The sequence below is a fragment of the Bombyx mandarina genome, chromosome 04 (genome assembly GCF_030267445.1).
Source record: "Bombyx mandarina strain Sakado chromosome 04, ASM3026744v2".
NCBI lineage: Eukaryota > Metazoa > Arthropoda > Insecta > Lepidoptera > Bombycidae > Bombyx > Bombyx mandarina.
In genome coordinates, this window is record NC_143211.1 from 12,852,745 (window position 1) to 12,873,821 (window position 21,077).

Here is a 21,077-nt window from a genome sequence, read left to right on the forward strand (position 1 = left end):
TCCTATATTACAATATAATTTTTATTTAAATCATTCGTTTAATCGTAAATTGTAGTAAAAGAAAATGACACTACATCTGGGTCCGTTTTTGCCTCTAACACTTTTATTATCTATGGGTGTACCAACATCATGCGTGACATTTCGGACGTTGAACTCAAAGGCGCGTCGTTCTATTGTAGCAGCTAAAACAATTAAACATTGATTAAAACATCATAAACTACCATCACATCAAAACATACTGTAATATATTTGTGCAACACTATAAAACACTTTAAAACAACCGGCACATGACAAGAAGCTCTTCAAAATAGAATTGCTACTCTGACTTAATCATACCGTTGCGTAACTTATTACGAATATCCCTCTGCCTATAGCAGCCAAATTGTGTCATAATTGTGTGATAAATAAATAAAAACGAATTAATGATACACTAAATGAAGACTATAAAATGATATTTTTAATATTCTACCTTTTTTACTTTACATCCACAAACACCACGCACGCTTAAGCGCATGTGAAAAAAGTTTTTTGTTGGGCAATAAAACGGTAAATAACACATTTAAAAAATAAATAAGTCCTTAGGTTGTGCAGTTCTGTTTTATAAAGTCTTAAATAGATTAACAGATTACTATGATCAATAGATACTGTACTTATTAAGCACTGTCATTAAATACAATATGTACTCGAAGTTTCAACAATCACGTCTAATCAGTGGAGTAAATACGATGAATGTTAGTTTATTTGCCGCATACCTCTCAAGTAGCCTCCGCTTTAGTTCAGGTGGGTAAGTAACGTATATGTAGTGGTCGTCATGGTCGGGATCATCCAGCATGCCGTCTTCTGTCCCCATTCGCTCCCCCCGAGTCGGCGACGAATGCGTCGTCATAGAAACGGAGGCGCTTCCCGCCACACTACCCTCCTCGGAACTATCAAAATACATGATTCTAGGAGTTTCTAGGATAAAGTTTTGGGTGCTGATTAGTTTCACGTAACAGTATCTTTTATATGGTCATGAAAATGTGTACTTAATTGTTATAAAATCTATACCTATAAATAAAACTGGAGTGTCTGTTTGTAATATTGAAATAACCGCTTTTTACTACATGCATATGAATATATAGGTATATACGGTACATACACTAAAATAATTTTTTTTACAATTTTTGTCCTGTCTGTCTGTTTGTTCCGGCTAATCTCTGGAACGGCTGGACCGATTTTGACGGAACTTTCATTAACAGGTAGCTAGCTGATGATATAAGGAGTAATTTAGGATACTTTTTTAGACTAGCTTCGCCCCGCGGCGTCACTCCCGGTACGACAATAACCGCGGGTAACATCGCAGGACTTAGCTATCAATAATAAAATTTAATGTTTCCGAAGCGAAGCGAGGGCGGGTCGGTAGTTAAATATATAAATAAACACCGCACGTGAACATCAGGGGCCAAATCGAAACTTAAGTTCTTCTTGCTTAAAACTGTTGTAGTAACTTACTTAGAGTAATTAGCACAGGGATGTCATCCCAAGATAGCGTGTGCTTTGTACAATGGCCTGCATAAGTCAGACGATTATGATTTGGAATTGTCCGTCGACTTTTGCGGACCATAGTACCTAATACATATATTATGTGTTCCGTTTGACGTCCGAAGTCCATTATGAGAGTACATCGTATGATTTCCACTGCAGGTCGCTAAATTTGACTACTTCCGTTTCCTAAGTCCCATCTACAGCGCCCTCTATAACGTCTGGAACCGAACCAACAAGCAAAGACAAGCCGCCATATTTGTCATTTGTTGCGTCGTTTTTTCCCACGTGCAGTCGTTAAGAAGTTAGTAATTTAAAATGTTATAAGCAACTTTCGAGATTTGAAGTAGAAAGTTTGTTTCAAACAAGTGTTATGATTATCTTCCGTGAAACCTCCAAGGCTCTACAATGAGTGACGAGGTTATCGCGCCTTTCAAAGTAAAATTTAAGTGAGGATAGTTCTTCGATTTCTTCGGATATTTTTTCGGGTTCGTCGGAAAATAAAGACTAGGGACCAGCAAGAAAACTTCGAAAAAGTGACTGGTCGCGAGATCTGAATAAAAGGTTTGACTTACTGTCGCAATAATGGGTGAGTCATGTGAATAATATTTTAATTTCGAATCATGCTATTGCTGGTCGTGCACCAGTGGTCCCGCCTTTACACTTACAAATACCAACATCTTATAATAATAATGTCTGATCTGGTTTCAACTTCCAATCGAAATTAGACAACGACGAATAGTTTTTACGTCTGCCACCAGACCGTCCGTTACCAGAAGCGGGTAAGTTTTGAAATTTGAGCATTTCTATAAAAGAATCAGATATGCAAAGATTTGACTAGCCGACTTGGAACGCGGTGCAGTATTCGGAGGTTCAAAAAAAAAAAAAAAAATTTTTTTCCTGCGTTATCTAATGCTCTTTTGGCACAGAACGAATGCGTTATGCTGCCATACAAAACCTTGCCGACGGGTCAAATTCAGAGAATGTTCAGCTTAATACTTCCGCCATTTACGAAAAGTTTAAACCGCTATTCGGTAACGATTTCGCCTATAAAAGTTTCTAACGATATCCTTCAAATAATTTTCGGTAAGCGAGCCGAGGTTATACGATAGCGTCGTAGATACCTCATAAAGAAATTAAAGGATAGATATATCAGGGAAGATAGAGAAAATATCTTCTTCTTGTGATTATGTTTAACCCCAACTTATTATTGGCATATATACAGAAAATTGGTGGTATTGATAAATTTCAAAAGCGGCACCGTCTGCTACTCGCATCCGGCCCGCATCGCCGGAACCCTCGGCTTGTACTGCCAATGCAAAGCCATGTCGAGGTAGGCCACATTCCAATACATCTAAAGAGGCCGAAAACAGATATTCTGAGCGATGCTATCCAAATAATTCCTCAGCAAGAAAACGGGGGGAGGGGGGAACAAGTACAAAGTGGAACGAAAATCAGGAAATAAAAATAAATTACTCAACAGCATTTTCAGGCGGATGTCTAAGACTATATCGAAACACCTGGACTCGATCCACCAAACGTAATATTGAAATTAATAATAACTTGATGTCAATCAAAATCCAACATTTAATTCAATAGTTTTAGAACCCGCACCCCGTCTTTCAGATTTCCTCTTTTCATACTTCCCAAGACCAATAAAAAATCGAACAATTTTCAACCTCAAGGCATTAAACAAGTACATGAAACAGTCTTTTTCACCTTTTCCACCATCGAGTTCCTAAGTTTTATAACAGATTGGAATGTCAAACTGGATTTGAGCCAGGCCTATTATCATCTATCAATGACGTTTCTCGGGATCAGTTATCAGGGTCGTCTACTTCAGATGATATGTCTGCCATTCGGCTTAGCTGCACCACCGCGGATTTTTGCTTCAGTGACAAACTAAATAACCGAAATACTTCGCCAGAAGGGTCTGCGACTAGTGGTTATCTGCTTGTACACCAGGGCAGAACATCTCCCGCCATCGGAGCATAGCTTATCCATATTATCTGGAACCGCTGCGTTCATTGACAGTGCGTTTCCAGAGGTCTTTTTTGCCACGTACCATCTGGCTATGGAATGAGCTCCCTCCACGGTGTTTCCCGAGCGCTATGACATGTCCTTCTTCAAACGAGGCTTGTGGAGAGAATTAAACAGTAGGCAGCGGCTTGGCTCTGCCCCTGGCGTTGCTGAAGTCCATCGGCGACTGTAACTATTCACCTTCAGGTGGGGGCCGTATGCTCGTCTGCCTACAAGGGCAAAAGACTTGTTGAAATCTCAAGTAACTATACTAAGACCTTAGAACTCATATCTCAAGGTGGGTGGCGGCATTTACGCTGTAGATGTCTATGGCCTCCAGTAACCACTTAACACCAGGTAAGCTGTAAACTCGTCCACCCATCTAAGCAACCGGTTATAACACTGACGAGCTTGATAGACTTTCTGGGAATCGTATGGGACACCAAATCCAAGACAAAGTCCCTGCCCAAGAATTTGCTCGTGCGATTTACTGCCGGCGGTTGGAACCTAAAGCAGGCGCAAAGCCTCTTAGGATATCTCAACTTTGCGACTTTCATCACCCACCGGGGAAAGTTGCTTTGCCGAGTCCTTGCAGTACCACAGCAACAAGCTCAGGAGGTATCCACATTTACCAAAGCAGTATTCGGACGAGGTACGTACAGAGCTGGATTGGTGGTTAGAGAAAGTCAGTCAGAGCACACCAATTCATCCACAGAGAATGGCCACGAACCACGTCATCACCGACGCGTCGGACATTCAGTGGGGAGCCCTTGTAAACAACAGAACAGAATTTTCCTACATAAAGAACGAGGGAGGAACCCGGTTACGATAATTGCTAGATCTGACTGGAAAATTGCTTAACTTAATAGACCACCTCAAAGTTGTACTTCTCCCTCACCACCTACCGGGACTGTACAACACTGAAGCCGATCACCTCTTACGCAATCGCGGCAGCTTGGAGTGGTATCTCACAGAAAAAGCAACTACTAGGCTATTCAGCCTGTGGGGAACTTGTTCGCGTCTCGGACCGCTCATGGATAAAAAACTATGTTGACCTCTTGTGAGTCCGCGCGAGTAGGTATTTTGCCTTGAAGCAGTGGTGCGTCTCTGTTTGAAGGGTGGGGCAGCCGTTGTAACTATACTTGAGACCTTAGATCTTATATCTCAAGGTGGGTGGCGCATTTACGTTCTAGACGTCTATGGGCTCCAGTGACCACTTAATACCAGGTGAGCTGTGAGCTCGTCCACCCATCAAAGCAAAACTCGAACGCCTGCCTCTACAACGCGTTCAGCAGATCTTGGCATTACTGATTAGCATGGCCGTTTCCGCCGCTCAGTCTGATATCCAGAGTGCTGGACCACCTCAACTCGACCTCAGGTCGGTACATACTAGTGGTACCCAAGTGTAAGAAGCCCCTGTGGAGGCCAGACCTGAAATCACCTGCCCGCAAGCGACTCAAGAAGCTCAGAGATCTGAACATCAGTCTGGTGGACACTGACAATGCTACCGCCAGGCTGTCAGCAATCTACACCTGGAAGCTTGGCTCATTTTGGGTGGGACACGCTGACAGGGACATGGACATCGGCAGGAGAGAAACTTACTATTATCGTGCTGGAGAGAGTCTACGATAAGAACATACGCCCCTATTTGGAATAAGGGGTAAGGTTTTGTCAAGAAAATGTATTAATTCTTGTGTACCCGAATTAGAAAGTGTAGCTAGATTTCTCTGTTATCTGTATTTATCTCATGGTCTCTCCTACCGGACCATTCTAGTTTATAAGTCTGTTATATAGCGTCCGTTTGTGAAACTCTATCGGATATAAAAAATAGCTTCGAGCCCGACAGTGAAACATACTGAAATCTATTTCCTTGACAAAGCCTGCACCTTCTAAATTACTGATATTTGGGTCGAAAACTAATTGATCTTCACACCAACAGTCCAGTTGGACATTCGTGGCTGCTCCTGACCAATTGATCATCGATGCAGTATACTGGCTACGCAATCTAGTGAATATGACACAGCAAACCAGTGGGATATTTGTAATCTATTCTTAGCAACTAAAGGCTCCACTAAGCCAGCTACTGCAGCGAGGATTAGTAGTTGGGTAAAAAGTCTTTTAGGAGACTCAGGTATTCAGGCCTCAGTTGGAAGCTGTAGAGCGGTGGTGAAAACTTTAAACTGGGTAGGAAATTACCAAATTGAAAGAAAAAAAGATAACTGACAACATGAGCATACTTTTAGAAAGTTCTATCAAAAAACTTATTATTAATGCATCAAACACTGATATAAATTCTGAGAAATCTTTCTCAGTATTTTCGTCCTAAATCTTATTAGGTCGATTTGAATTAAGTGGGTAATATTATACGGTTACCTTCAATTAATTTAAATTACGTGCTTAATTTAAGCTTTGCTTAATTAAACACAATAAGTCACATTGTTGCTTTTCAAATAAATATTATTTTATTTCAAATACAAGCCACCAGGAGATAACAAACAGTCTCTCATAATGGACTTCGGACGTCAAACGGAACACATAATATAGAAATTTTACCTTCCAATAAAATTTGTATTATGTTTCCTAAGACGTCCGAAGTCCAGATAATGTCTTCCTGGGGCTACATCCATCATTATGAGCCGAACAATGACAAATATGGCGGCTTGTCTTTGCTTGTTGGTTCGGTTCCAGACGTTATAGAGGGCGCTGTAGATGGGACTTAGGAAACGGAAGTAGTCAAATTTAGCGACCTGCAGTGGAAATCATACGATGTACTCTCATAATGGACTTCGGACGTCTTAGGAAACATAATACAAATTTTATTGGAAGGTAAAATTTCTATATTCTACCTATTTATACTAATACTAAATATGATATCACACCAATATAAATGTCGAAAATCCGTGACTAAGTGCAAAAACGGTAGCGAAGCAAATGTAATTTATAATGTAGCTTCGAAAATAATCCTCCTTAAAAACATAAAGCAAATGTTAAACGGTGATTTAGATTTATTTAATAAAAACTTCTAAATTAAATCCAACTCAATAGAATGAAATATGATACGACTTATGTTTAGAGCGGAGTTAAAATTCATTTGAAATCGCGATTGATGCCGAAATTATTCGAAGCGCAATAATAAATAGATGAGGTTACTGCTAATGTCAGTGGATGAAATCCAGCAATAACAAAAGTTCTGGGAAGTCTTCGAACGACAACAAACTTCGTTAACAAAAAAAATTATGAAATAAATTTATGAGCGGAATAGATTAAACTTAGAAAGAAATGGTATTTTGACATTCTTACTCGAACACTATCCAGATGATGTAGTAACACATACACAAAGCCAAAGCGAGGCCTGTCGCGAGCGCCAACAGTAGCGGCCAAGGGAACGCTCGAGCCGTTGGCGCGGTGTCCTCCCAGTACCGGTCACAGCTCAAGTACCAACACACTGCACGTTGCATCTCTTCTGCGTTCAAACAATTTACAAATATTTCATTCCTCTAATAAACAAGCTATCTAAAAAATTCATCATACTAAAAAAATAACTATCTGTGTGAATAAGGTAGATGCGGCCACCAGCCTTGAGATATAACGTTGTAATCTGAATCGTATTGTATAACGTCTCGAGGTCCTTGTGCCTATGGGGCGCGCAGATTATGCGGACCCACCTCGATAAAGCGACACGACATGAGAACCCTCTCATCGTGGCTGCCGGTAACTACATTCCCGATCCTGCGGACAGAATGGAAAGCAGTCGACGTCGCCCCAAACACGTCATTTCGGATCCTCCCGATCCACTAACGGTGCTTTTAGGTACATCAAGCACTGGTCATCGTTCTCGTCGAACCCGTCGCTTGCGACCAAGGGCTCGACGAGTAAATTAACCCTCAGACACAGCCCACTGAGTTTCTCGCCGGATCTACTCAGTGGGTCGCGTTTCCAATCCGGTGGTAGATTCTGCGAAGCACTGCTCTTGCTAGGGTTCATGTCAGCAACGTCGTCAGGTTTGAGCCCCGTGAGCTCACCTACTAGTTAAGGTTACGCTGATATAGCCTCTCAAGGCTATATTCAGATCAGGTAGGAAAAAAAAATGCGGACTGGTCCGCGACTGCAAACCGCGGGCCCAAGGATAGTTTTAGGGCCCTACCGCATTAAACGACTCCCTTGCTCTCTTACACCCGGCGTGCGATCTCCGCCCGGAGAGGAAGTTCCGCAGTTATTTGTTTCAGCCACAAGATTAATGAAGACAATTTACATTTATGTTGTTCTAACAACTGAATAGAAATGAGACGCAATGTGCAATTTGAAGGACAAAAACATTTTCTTACCTTCCAATTCAGTAAACTGATGTTGAGTCAGATTTAATAACAACGTCGCTATACAAGAATGAACTATTTTCTCACATCGTATCTGAAATAAAGAGAAGATCATTGAATATTTTAAAGCGAGTTCATAAAAAAATCTTTCTATATTTGTCACGAAGCAGAATACATTCCTATTTATAATATATAATACCTACTTACAATATAATAGAAAGCACCCTTCCGCGAGAAGCTGGAATAGTCCTTTAGGCTTCTAACAAATAGGTAGGGAAGAAAAATATAGAAATTTTGATCTCACGACTCCAGATGGGTGGCAATTTTGAAACAGTAAACTTTATGGTATCAAAGTCACATCTTTGCTTAACCTCGTTCATTTAACGATCGGTAAACCTAGTAAAGCTTAAGTAAAACGGGCAACGAGTCGATATAAAAATGACAAAATGCTTAAATTATAACCTTTAATATTTGAAGTCTCGTGGGATCGCAAGCCGCGCGCTCCGCCTGCAAGTCTGCCAACCGTTTCTGTCTGCTGTCCGGTGGAAGAGAGGACTCTACGGTGTCTGCGTCACATAATTCAGCGGTTTGATTCACGTCAGTTTCGCTGTCTTCTGTCTTTTTTTCATCGGATTCTGTGAACATTGTTTTTTTTTAAATAATATTTTAGCTTTTTTTAACGGTCTGGATGCAAATATACTGCTTGTGACGACGTCATTTGCGGTTAAAATAAGTGACGACTTAGTATATTTTTACATACTAATTTACAATTGATACTTGATTAAATGATTTTTTTTATAGCTTATATGTGTGGACGAGCTCACAAACCACCTGGTGTTAAGTGGTTATTGGAGCCCATAAACATCTATAACGTAAATGCGCCACCTACCTTGAGAAATAAGTTCTAAGGTCTCAAATATAGTTACAACGGCTGCCCCACCCTTCAAACCGAAACGCATTACTGCTTCACGGCAGAAATAAGCAAGGTGGTGACACCTACCTGTGCGGACTCACAAGAGGTTCTACCACCAGTAAATCGTTTAATTTTAAATAACATCCTGTAGTTATTGTAATATTGTTATTTTTTCAATTCCGACTTGTCTATTGATCAGTAATAAATCAGTAATAAAGTTCTCAATAAATTGAATCTTTAAGTTGTATGTGTATCGTAGATGTTTAAAGTGAGGTATCGTAGGTCAATTGTGCTGTCTTGCCTGGCTCATCGTTTTCAAGGTCAGTCTTGGGGCAATCAGGTACAGGAAGAGGCGTTGAACGAGGGCGATGTCTACGGCGAGGCGCCACCCGCGCCACACTCCGGGTTGCTGCCGGTGCTAAGGCCTTCTTTATGGATTCCACGTCCTGCCACACCTTCAAATAATAAGCAAAATCATACAAACAAATGCTAAATCAATCTAAAATCCACATTAAAAATAGAATCTTAGTCAGATTTTGTATCTGTGCGTTTAGGCCTTCTTTGCTTTTTATTTGATTTCCATTGAGGACTGAACGATCTCTTTGGTATTAAGTAGTACCAGAGGCCCATAGACCTTCACAAACTTTGGGACATGTCATCGAAGCATATCTCAATCTTATAGCATAGGGGCTAACCCAGAAATAGCCTAGCCGTACGAGCTTACATGTTTATACGAAAGCTTACAAACTTTGTAATATATTTTTTAAAAAAGCGTTTTACATTTAAGTATCGCGTGATTTTTAGATTATATACCCGCTTTTATTTGTACGTGTTGTATACCTACCGGAAATATTATGCTTGCTACGACGACTTTATGTCATTATTATGCCATTGACCGTTGACATTATTACAATTAAAAACGAACTTATTATTTTAAGACACGTAAGTAATCACGAGTACACTTTTATATCTAAGATGGTTGGGTAATCCAACTCATTATTTCTGTAATTAATTTATAGTTCTAAACTAACATTTAATGTATGCGCATTAAAGCAAAGTATTTTTGCAAAAGAAAAAAACCTTATTTCAGATTAATTTTATAGAAATGAATCTATATTAATTTTATAGAAATGAATCTATATTAATTTTATAGAAATTAATCTATATTAATTTTATAGAAATTAATCTATATTAATTTTATAGAAATTAATCTATATTAATTTTATAGAAATTAATCTATGATAACATAAAAATTAATTTACCTCAATGTCAGTGCCAGGTCCGTCGCCACCGTTTAGTAGTCCGTGTGCGACCAAAACTTGACACCGCAAAATATCACAGTAGTCAGCTAGACAAACTGCGTCTTCTGCCTAAAAACATAAAATATTTTATCATGACCAGTGGAATTAATAGCACGTACCTATAAAATAAGTATCTCTTTGGTTACGAATACGACTTATTATTTATTCGTAGCTCTTTGGTAATTATATCTCTCTATACCTTGTTGATCTGATTTTTGTGTCGGTGGTCAAAGTGTGCGTCTAGATGTCGTTCTTCGTAAAAGGATTTTCCACAGAAAGCGCACGTCCATTGCGATGGTCGGTGTTGCATCTTGGCTGCGTGCTGAGGCGCGAATATGTCTCGCGCGGGGTGGAATGGACATTCTAATGGTAGTTTTACCTGGAAATTTACAAGAAACACTTAATTAAATTTAGAACTTAAAAATGAAACATAGGTTTGGCTAAGATGATACTACGAGTAGGTAAGTGTAGAACGCTTCCATACAGTAGGTATATATGTATATTCGTTGGTAATGTAACAAAAGTTATAAGATCATCCGGTTCGATTGTTCGCACTTAAAGCAAACCTCAAACACATAAGCGTAGAGACTTTTGACATATCCGTGTATTTCATATATTTTTCTATGGTCTACTTGGGGTGAGCTCACTAGTGCCTAGCACATTGTCAAAATATTGAAATGTTCACTAATAAATCTGAACTGTTACACACAATAGCACTGAAAAGCTAACGCGTTACATTTTTTTGATTGTACTACAAATAAGACTTCTGTTTCTTCCTTTAATACCTATTTAAAAATAATGCATAAGGTTTGTGGTATAAAACTCAAATCTCTAAGCTTGGAAGCATACTCATTAGAAAAACTTCCAGAGTGAACTTCTTTTGTAGGCAGCGGCTTGGCTCTGCCCCTGGCATTGCTGAAGTCCATGGGCGACGGTAACCACTCACCATCAGGTGGGCCGTATGCCCGTCTGCCTACAAGGGCAATAAATATATATATATACAATCAACTAACGTTGCGTGACTCAATCCGGGAGTTGTACCAGGACCCCATGGTACAGAAGTCAGTCTTATAAGAGGACGATAAAGCAAATTGTAACTATCTTAAATCACCAATAAATTCACCTGGAATCTCTCCAAGACGGGAAGCCATTTGTTCTGTATGACTTTTCTTACGATTTTGGAGTTGTCACGAGAGCAGCTGATCTTGAACACTGAAGGCCCCGGCCAAGGTATTAGGGTCAGGAACAAAAGTGCCAGGACCTAAAAATAGATAATGGTACAATGTTTTTTTTATATATTTCGATATGAACTATCCCAATATAGGTACGAGTGTACTCATATATAATACATTTAATTAAAAACCCGTCTGTTATTATAAACGACTATTGTCGCCAACAAAATATTGGCTATTAGCTGAAAATATATAATACATAGCTTATAATATTCTGTATATGTTTAATTATAGAAAAATAATAAAAATAACGTCTAATGTAATTAGCTACTCTAAGATCGTTAGGTTAGACTTCTGTTATTCGATTATCGATTTTCGGAAGGTCCATAACCTATGAAATATAAGATTGTAGCTCACCTCGAGAGATAACGAAGTGGTCGTCATTCATATCTCTTGTACGGCAATATTCAGTAAAAACAATTTATTATATTTTAGAAAAATAACAGTTGGTAACGTGCAAATGTGTTACGCCGAGGGCTTTCTTCGACGAGACCGGATATGGCGCATGCGTAAAACTCACCTACATCCCCTCGCATTAAGCTTGTAAATTATTCCCAGGAACATTCGCTGGCCCAAGATATGTCATTTATTGTATTTTATTTGTCACAATATTTGCTTACTGCAGATAACTTTTTTTATAAAACACCAATGGCTTACGCAAATTTGCCTTATATTAGAATTGTTAATACAAAACATTTTTTGTACTTAGTTTTATTGCCTAAGTAAATTAATTGAGTAATTATTTGATACAGTGCAGGATCGAACGCTAAGGCAAACCTTGGAGGCAATTCATTACATAAATGGGTGAACGAGCTCACAGTCCGCTTGGTGTTAAGTGGTTATAGGAGCCCATATACCTACGCGACAAAGCTAATACCACCACTTTGAAATATGAGGTCAGAGCTTCAATTGTATTGCATAATAGAAATCCCAATCTTCAAACCGAAAAGCTTGATAGCTTCGCAGATATAGGTCGGATGGTGGCATACCCACCATTAATTACGCAAATGTATTTGTTTTGTCGATTTCATTTGTATTAATTACACTAGATTATTCTAGTTATTCGTCGTATAAGCCGACATCAACCCGTTAAGTAGGTACGTCTTGCCTTAAACAAATTAGTACTTGTCTGCGAAATTTTAATACAGGCATACTCGCACCGCTTGAGACAAGAACAGCGGACGTCTTATCTTTTAGGCCACGACGACTTTTAATATACAATTGCGTGAGGGTTCTACGTTTACTCTGGTGCTGTCTGACCTACCACCACTGCTAGTATTAATCAAACACCCTCATCTCAATATATAATATACTCCCTTGTGAAAAAATACATCAATGTAAGATGGCTTCTAGCCCTGAGAATAAAATCCTCGCTACGCCCACGGGAAGAGTAGGTTTTATTACGGACGGGCTCAGAAGTAGTAATTACTAAAAACATAATAAGATCTGCTTTGCAGACTCAAAGGTGCGTTACGAATCTAATGAGTCATCCACACATCAAACTGCAGACTACAGAATACCGTTCATAATTATTATTTATATATGTATCTCTGGCTCTGGCCCTAGGTGATGATTGGGCACTCTTCTGCTTTTCTTCTCAACAACATCTGCAATAAATATCAGTAGTTTCATAGCAGAAATAATTTGTTCAAAGCGTGAGGTACAGTTCAGGCTAGCTTACTGGCTCAAATTTAAATTGGTAGGTATAAATTCATCACGCAGTGGTAGATGAGCCTTCCACAATCTTGATATTAGCACATACTGGTGCCCGTTGACACAACTATGTGACTGGCCAACTTAAGATCCTATCCTTCAAACCAAAACGTATGACTACTCGCAACGCTAGATATACAATGGTTACAGCATGGGTGTGTTCCATTACACACCAATTTGGTAATTATATAGTAAAAATAAGTGAGGACGTCGGTATCCCTCATTATAATGGTTTATAGAGTCATTTGTAGGATAAAGCCAAGTTCCCGTCTAAAGTGTTTGACTCAACAGAGCAAAGCAGTAATTAAAGCCTAGACAACGACTTATGCTTTACAAAGCACAGGTTTGGTCTCGCATTTCTGAGCTTCTGAAGTGAGATCTACTGCTTCCATCTCGAAATCAGGGCTCCCAAATTCCAAATGGAAGTAAATTTTGTTGCATATAGAAGAGGGCCAAATATTGGATAATCCCGTTCTCACAAATCGTTTGGAACGTCTGGGTCTACGGAAAGACTTCGGTTCTCCGCCTTTTTTGCTATTCTCAGCCGTAGGCAGCAGCTTGGCTATGCCCCTGGCATTGACTGAGGTTAATGACCAACAATGACCGTTAACCATCACGTAAGCCGTATTCTCGTCGGTGTACTTTGACAATAAAAAACATGTACCCTAGTCTCCCCTAAATTTACTGAAACAATTTGTGATATCAAACATCAATTGTTTAATAAATCGATTGTGTACTTTTTATAGCCGCCAAACCGGCACAATTTGTGGCGATAAAATTTTGTTGTCCAAACGGTTTCCCACAACATATCGCAGGTCAGTTAAAATATCAATGCTGTTTTTTTTATTCGAAATTAGTATTATTTTAGTGTACATTGTGTGTACTAGTGACAAATAAGTAAAAATTTTAAAGAAAAATAATTTATCGTGACATTCTGTAACCTATTAATTTTTTTTGTAAGCTCATGAAACATTTTGCAATCCGAAAGTAAGTTTTAACCAATATTCAAGGACGTCAGATATATCTAGGTCTACTTTTTGTTATCTTCGAGCATGCGCAATAGCTCTACTAAGCCTCTGTTCTAGCTCGTAAGATGAGCATATAATTTTATTGCCGTCTCGTTTTTTTTAGTATTATAATTTAGAGACAAAAGAGTGTTGCTTAATTCACTTTCAAACACTGAGGGATGCTTGTGTCAGGATGCATCTCAGTATGTCCCTTCAATTCTAAGCGCTACGAGTACTACGGCTCTACGCGCACTGACGTGCATTAGTAACAATGAAATTATCGAAAGAACAAATTATTTACAATTTGCAACAATAACTACACCTCGTGTCTGTGTTTTTATAAAATGGTATAAAACTATCGAATCATTTGTGTATTTAGAAATGAAACCTCCTGAAACCACTACCGTTATAGTAATTTTTCCAAAGTTTAGTATTAAATCGTTGGAGCCTTGAAGTATTACAAGTAAGTTTGATTAAAACAAAAACAAAAAGAGCTGCATAAAAATAAATATTTACCTATTACTTTGAACAAATGCCAACCGTTTAATTAATACGTACATAAACTAAAACATGTGAAAGTAAAAGTGGTTGTGATAAATAGTTTTATGAATTATTTTTAGTCGTTCGTGTTCACTTAGATAAATTTATCGTTTTTTTTTTTTCGATTAATATTACAGTATGACTGCAGCAGCAAAAGGTGGCGGGAGACCGCGAGCTGTGCCGTTGCGCTTCAAATATTTGTTATTGCTCACAACTATCTTCGGTGGCTGCCTGATCCTCGTGACATTCAACTCACGCATAGAGATGTTCATTATGAACACTGACCCGTCCTGGAGTCATCGCTATGAAATAAGAAATTCTGAAGAAAGTTACACAATTAGAACGGAAGGATGCACGATACCAGGTCTCAGGGCGTTTGATGAAAGCATTAAAAAATTCAGTGAGCCCCCAAAAAAATTCGAACGATGTCACAACGCCAATAATTCGCTTCTCAAATCAAACGAGACCCATATATGGATAGTTAAAGAAAATCTTCCTCATTATAAATTATCGATAAACGAAAGCATTACTTGTTGCTACAAATGGTTCTACAGACCTGCCGCTATAGTTGATATAAAATCTGTAGATGTAGATGATCGAGTTCAATATGGAAAATGCGTTGAATTTGATAATAGCATCGAGGCCATTAATGAATTTGTGAAAGTGAGCTGTAGACACACGTACAAAACAATTTATGAACAATTTTTCTTATTTACAAGCAAAAAGCCACTTATAACATCGATTTCAGAAGACTCAATTGAAACGATACAAAATCAAAGTGGAGGATACAATGTAATTGTGATGGGTATTGATGCTATTTCCAGGTTAAATTTCCACAGGACTATGCCTAAGACGCTGGCGTATCTCAAAAAGAAGGGAGGATTGGAGTTCCTTGGCTATAATAAAGTTGGTGACAACACATTTCCAAATTTAATACCTATGCTGTTGGGTATCAAAGATACAGAATTAAAAAAAACGTGTTGGCCGAACACAAAATCTACCTTTGATAATTGTCCATTTATTTGGGACTGGTATAAAGATGCTGGGTACTACACTGCATTTGGTGAAGACAGTGCCAGACTAGGAACATTTAACTACGAAAAACTCGGGTTTGCGGCTTCTCCCACGGATTATTACATTCACACATTTATGTACGAAGCTGAAATTCACGTGGGGAACAAAAAAGATTTTAACGCTTTCATTTGCATGGGTGATAAATACTTTTATAAGGTTCTCCTAGACTATATAGAAAGTTTGACTCGCACATTGAAAAACGATAAATTATTTGGGTTTTTTTGGGAAGTCACAATGAGCCACGACTATTTAAATTATCCTATGTTGATGGATGACGATTACGAACGATTTTTGAAACATCTCGATGACAGTAATTACTTAGATGACACGATTTTAATTTTACTTAGTGATCATGGAATTAGATGGGGTGAAATAAGATATACAAAACAAGGTAGATTAGAGGAAAGACTACCCTTGTTCCAAATATTAATACCACGTTCATTTCAAGATAACTTTCCCATGGCTTATGAAAATATTAAAAATAACAGAAAACGTCTCACTACGCCATTTGATTTACATGCAACACTTTCCGATTTGACGAATTTAAATTTCATAAAAGACGAACAAATTACTTTGCGAAGCAAAGAAAATTACGGCTCCGATAGAAGTATAAGTCTATTTTTACCAATTCCAAATAATCGAACATGTAATACAGCTGCTATTGATGATCATTGGTGCACATGTCATAAGAGTAATAGGATCTCAATCAATAACAAAGACGTGTACGAGCCCGCCTTCGAACTTGTCAGAAATTTAAATTTGTTATTACAAGATCATTCCCAATGTGTCAAATTGAAGCTTTCGGAAATTCTTGAAGCCACGGAAATGGACGCAGGTGTCCCCGAAGTAGGTGAAGTCGGCTGGCAAGAGATTATGCTGGTGGTACGAACTACTCCCGGAGGAGGAGTCTTTGAAGCAACCCTTCGACGTAACAGTAAGCAGGAGTGGTCTCTCGCCGGTACTGTCAGTCGACTTAACCTATACGGAGATCAAAGCCGTTGTGTTCATCATTATCAGTTAAAACTATATTGTTTCTGTGTCTAATTATGATTTAAAGATAAATAAACCAAACAAAAACTGTGATATGATATGGAAGATGATAAGATAAGGAAAGAGATACCTAATCTAATATGGCTGACAGGATCGAAACAATAAAATATCTTATATCTCTTACTATAAAATCTTAAATTATCAAAATATAATTTTTGTTACATAGTTTTAAGTTGGATAAGTGTTCTTTTTTATAAATAACATTTACATATGCTCAAATTTAAATTATCACCAAATAATGTGGGCATTTATTTTATAATAATTATAATTAATATTTTTAGGTATACGGTACGAGTATTTACTTATGTCGAATAAAATTACACGATTTATATGTATAAGATCAAAGTGGGGACGTCCAAGAGACAAGTCAGTCGGCTCGTCCCATTTAGTTTTACCTAACTAAGCACCTTGCTCGATATACTTACCTAACAAAATAGTAGTTTTAATGACATACTATTTAACTAAATATAGACCATATATGTCGTTGCTTAAGCATTTAGGCGGGTAACAATAATTATTATCATGAATAACATGAATAACATATCCTTCTTCATCTCTATCGTACTGAGGTTTATTTGAGTATTACCTACTTTGCAACTTCAGACTGATTTTTATTAGAACTATGGTATCCCAAGCATATTTATTAAAAAGTCTCTCGTCATTCATTTCATTAATCGTCATTCGGTTTCTCGTCATTTATTTTCATTATTAAATAATTTTTGTAAAATTTAGACACACTGTTTTTTTCTAATTTTCTAACACACTAAACTGAACTAAAAAATGATTAAAAATTAGTAGGGATCACTGGAAACATTGCAAGAATTTCGAAATTTTCGCAAAGAACAAATGACAGCAGCTGCTGTGTAAACTTAGCACTAACCAATATAAATAATGAATGTAAGAGTATAAGAGTATTGGAAGGATTCCCAAAAACTTCTATCTATAAAAATATGCCAAATTTTATAAAAGTATGTTTAGTCTAGTTTTAGTGTGTAAGTTTCTAACAAAAAATTGGGTACTTCAACATTTCGAAGATTGACATATCGCAACGAAACAAAGCTAGCAATTAATTTACCTAATTGGTAGTTTCTTTTAGTTACACTGTAAATACGTTATCAAAGGTATTTTAATAGCGTAAAATTACAGTTTCTAATCTAAAGACTTATCGATATTTATTTATGTAATTAGTAACACTTTAAATACCTACTCGTATATATATTTTTGTTGTTGTTATATTATTTTGACTGATGCATAAAACCTAATGTCAAGTTCCAAAATAGAACTAATAGTTCAACTACATAATATAATGAATATTGCCGTGATTAATAATATTAATTTGTACATGGCACGTAACAATAAATATTACAACATTTCTAGAATTTTTAATGCGAGAAAGTATATATTGAGTTATAAATAAAATAAAATATTATTTACCTACAAAACGTTTTTCATTTATTTTGATAAATTTTACTAAGTATCTATTGTTTCTGTTCTGTTTTTTATTGCGTATCCATCTGGCGCTAAGTGGTTACCGAAGCCCATAGCCATCCACAACGTGAATTCCACCACCTACCTTGAGACATGAAGTCTAAAGCCTGAATTCTATAGTATAATGGCTTGAAATCAGAAGTCATTTTTGCCTGACGGCAAAAATAGGCAGGCAGCACAGGGCCGTCTGGACTCACAAGATACCCTGGCACTAGTCAAAGGCGTTTACTACTCAGCAATGCAGGAGTCTACTAATCAGCACATGTAGTGCCCTTATGCAATGATTATTATAACAGCCTCTAATAAGCGCGCAGTCAAAATGTAATAGGTTTTTTTTTATTGCCTTTGTAGGCAGACGAGCATATGGCCCGCCTGATGGTAAGTGGTTACCGTCGCCCATGGACTTCAGCAATGCCAGGAGCAGAGCCAAGCCGCTGCCTACCGCAGCAAATGAAACAAGTTCATTGAAAGAGCTCATATTCTAACCAGTATATCAACAGGGCAAAAAAGGATGAAATTAATTGTTAGTTCGATTTGCTATTTAAGCATCCTTTTTTTTTAATTTAAGCATTGTTATTATTATTTATACACATATTATTATTAAACTTTAGTTTGAACGGTAGACTGATCGTTACCATGTCTCAAGGTGGATGGGAGTATTAGCCGCTTTATACACGTAAGTCGAAACCTCGCAGTCTTATCTAAATATGAAAAAAAAAAACGTGCTTGCTTGTATGCAGTTATTACTTCCTTTTCATTTCATAACACACTATTCACAAAACACCAAACATGGTAACTAACTGTATAACATGCAATCATTAAACGACTTGAACAACGACATGAATTCAAACATTATAATTGTATTATTCTGGGTAAACCAATTTATGTGTTTGAGTAACACAGAAGTACTAACTATTTCGACTAAAGGTTGTACTATACCTTCTTTTGCTAATAACGAGAAAACCATTATAGCTTTTAATGAATCTAAGATTAATTTTAGTTGCCCGAGTTTTCGTCGATTGATCGATGCCAACAAAACGCACATCTGGGTTATTAAAGACGCCTTTGAAGAATTTAATATTTGGAATGAAAATAGTTTTTACTGTTGCTACAGAAGCTTTTCTGCTATAAACAACATATCTAATATCGTATACAAAGACTGTAGGCAATTTTCAAAAATCATTAAGGCGGAAGATGACTTCGTACGAATACAATGTTATTATGAAGACGACAGAGTATTCGAAGATTTTTTTTTATTCCACATTGAAGATGCAAGCAAGCAAGATGCGCTGTTTGACAAAAACCTGTTCAACGTGATAATTATTGGTTTAGAAAGTGTGTCGAGAATGAATTTTCATCGCACAATGAGATTAACATCGAAATATTTAAAAGACCACGGAGCCGTAGAATTCTTTGGTTACAACAAAGTGGGTGATAATTCTTTTCCTAATTTATTTCCCGTTTTGACAGGAAAATCTTTTAAGTACCTTAAAAGAAAACTAAGAAATGAATTTGAACAATGGAATTTTATTTGGGATGATTATAAAAAAGCAGGATTTAATACTGCAATGGGATCAGACAGTATCGCTGGTTTACTCGGTTCTTACGAGTATAATTGGGAAAAAATTCCAACAGACAACTATTTACAACCATTTATGTTCGAAGCGAGGCATATGTTCCATGACAAACAGTACAACTACCACAAGTGCCTAGGTGATAAATTACTTTACAAGATACTTCTGGATTACATCAGTGATATAACTATTAAGCTAAAATCAGTAAGATTATTTGGCTTGTTTTGGGAAGAGTCTATAAGTCATGACGATCTCAAATTACCTCATATTATGGATGAAGATTACCTAAATCTTATGAAAGAAATTGAATTCATCGGTAGTTTACGTAATACTGTGATCATTTTCTTCAGTGATCATGGAAAAAGATGGGGAAAGTTTGTTGAAACAAAACAAGGCCGTTTAGAAGAACGTCTACCACTTCTTACTATCATGCTACCTGAAACTTTTAAACGACGTTACACGTTAGCCTTCAAAAACATGCAACAGAATAGTCGTGGCTTAACAACTCCGTTTGATTTCCACGAAACCCTGTTGGACCTTTTGAACATAACTAAATTAGAAAACCATGTTATTCGTGAAAGAATGAGTGTTTCAAATCAAAATGACATAGTATCTAGTTTATTTTTACCTATAAATTCTCGAAGAACATGTAAGGATGTAGGCATACTGCAACACTGGTGTTCTTGCTACAACGGCAGGAGTTTACGGACAGATTCAAAAGACAGTATACTTGCTGGCCAATATATGATTTCACATATAAATAATTTACTGAAAAGCTATCACCAGTGTAAAAAATTAAGACTGAAAAAAATCTTAAGTGCTAATGTAGAAAAACATACGAACGACGAAATTTTTAGGGTAATCGTGAAAAGTTCGCCTGGATCTGGAATATTTGAGAGCACTATGTACAGAGTCCAACAACAGTGGATAATTTCAGATATAATTACACGACTTAGTCTTTATCGAAATGAAAGCTCTTGTGTTAATAACGAAATAATAAAAATGTATTGCTTATGTAAATAGAATGAGTATTGTAAATTAAATTATACCTATACTTAGGTGGATACTTTTCGGCCTAGCGTCGAATTTCCACACGAGATCTCTACGAAGAGAAGGTGCAGGAAGATGTGTGGGACTGCCGTATCCACCCACTAAACAATTACCCTGGACTCTTGCCCAAGCGCCGAGACGTGCTTGGGAAAGGTGAGAAGACTGACCGTAGTCAATGCTGAATCCAGACTCACGGTTCCCCCTAAGGACCTAACCGGCGAAATCGTTCGTGAGCAATGACTCTAGTTCGGCCGCTGATGTTCCAGATTACCCCACTAGATC

At 37.5% G+C, this 21,077-nt stretch overlaps 3 protein-coding genes across 5 annotated transcripts; 2 read left to right on the forward strand and 1 right to left on the reverse strand.

Annotated features, from left to right (window-relative positions):
* Positions 1-11,816, reverse strand: LOC114250138 (uncharacterized). 2 transcript variants are annotated; one of them, XR_016323008.1, is made up of 10 exons: positions 11,657-11,816; positions 11,191-11,328; positions 10,267-10,446; positions 10,029-10,136; positions 9,068-9,221; positions 8,316-8,488; positions 7,866-7,947; positions 6,875-7,003; positions 753-926; positions 1-182 (listed from the first exon to the last, which is right to left on the reverse strand). XR_016323008.1 is itself a non-coding variant. In XM_028183883.2 (10 exons), the coding sequence occupies exons 1-10, from the start codon at positions 11,681-11,683 to the stop codon at positions 155-157; spliced, it is 1,227 nt and encodes a 408-aa protein (XP_028039684.1). In that variant the 5' UTR covers positions 11,684-11,816; the 3' UTR covers positions 1-154. The 2 variants fall into 2 exon arrangements, 1 of the variants encoding a protein (XP_028039684.1); XM_028183883.2 differs by having other exon boundaries at positions 6,841-7,003.
* Positions 11,817-14,126: 2,310 nt separating this feature from the next.
* LOC114250150 (uncharacterized) lies at positions 14,127-18,112 on the forward strand. 2 transcript variants are annotated; one of them, XM_089727074.1, is made up of 2 exons: positions 14,127-14,366; positions 14,697-18,112. In XM_089727074.1, exon 2 carries the CDS (start codon positions 14,698-14,700, stop codon positions 16,675-16,677), a length of 1,980 nt encoding a protein of 659 aa, XP_089583200.1. In that variant the 5' UTR covers positions 14,127-14,366; position 14,697; the 3' UTR covers positions 16,678-18,112. The 2 variants fall into 2 exon arrangements, with proteins under 2 accessions (XP_089583200.1, XP_089583199.1); XM_089727073.1 differs by having other exon boundaries at positions 14,128-14,482.
* An 868-nt stretch (positions 18,113-18,980) lies between these two features.
* Positions 18,981-20,977, forward strand: LOC114250149 (uncharacterized). The gene is made up of 3 exons (XM_089740416.1): positions 18,981-19,043; positions 19,359-20,469; positions 20,844-20,977. Exons 1-3 carry the CDS (start codon positions 18,981-18,983, stop codon positions 20,975-20,977), a joined length of 1,308 nt encoding a protein of 435 aa, XP_089596542.1.
* Positions 20,978-21,077: the final 100 nt, after the last annotated feature.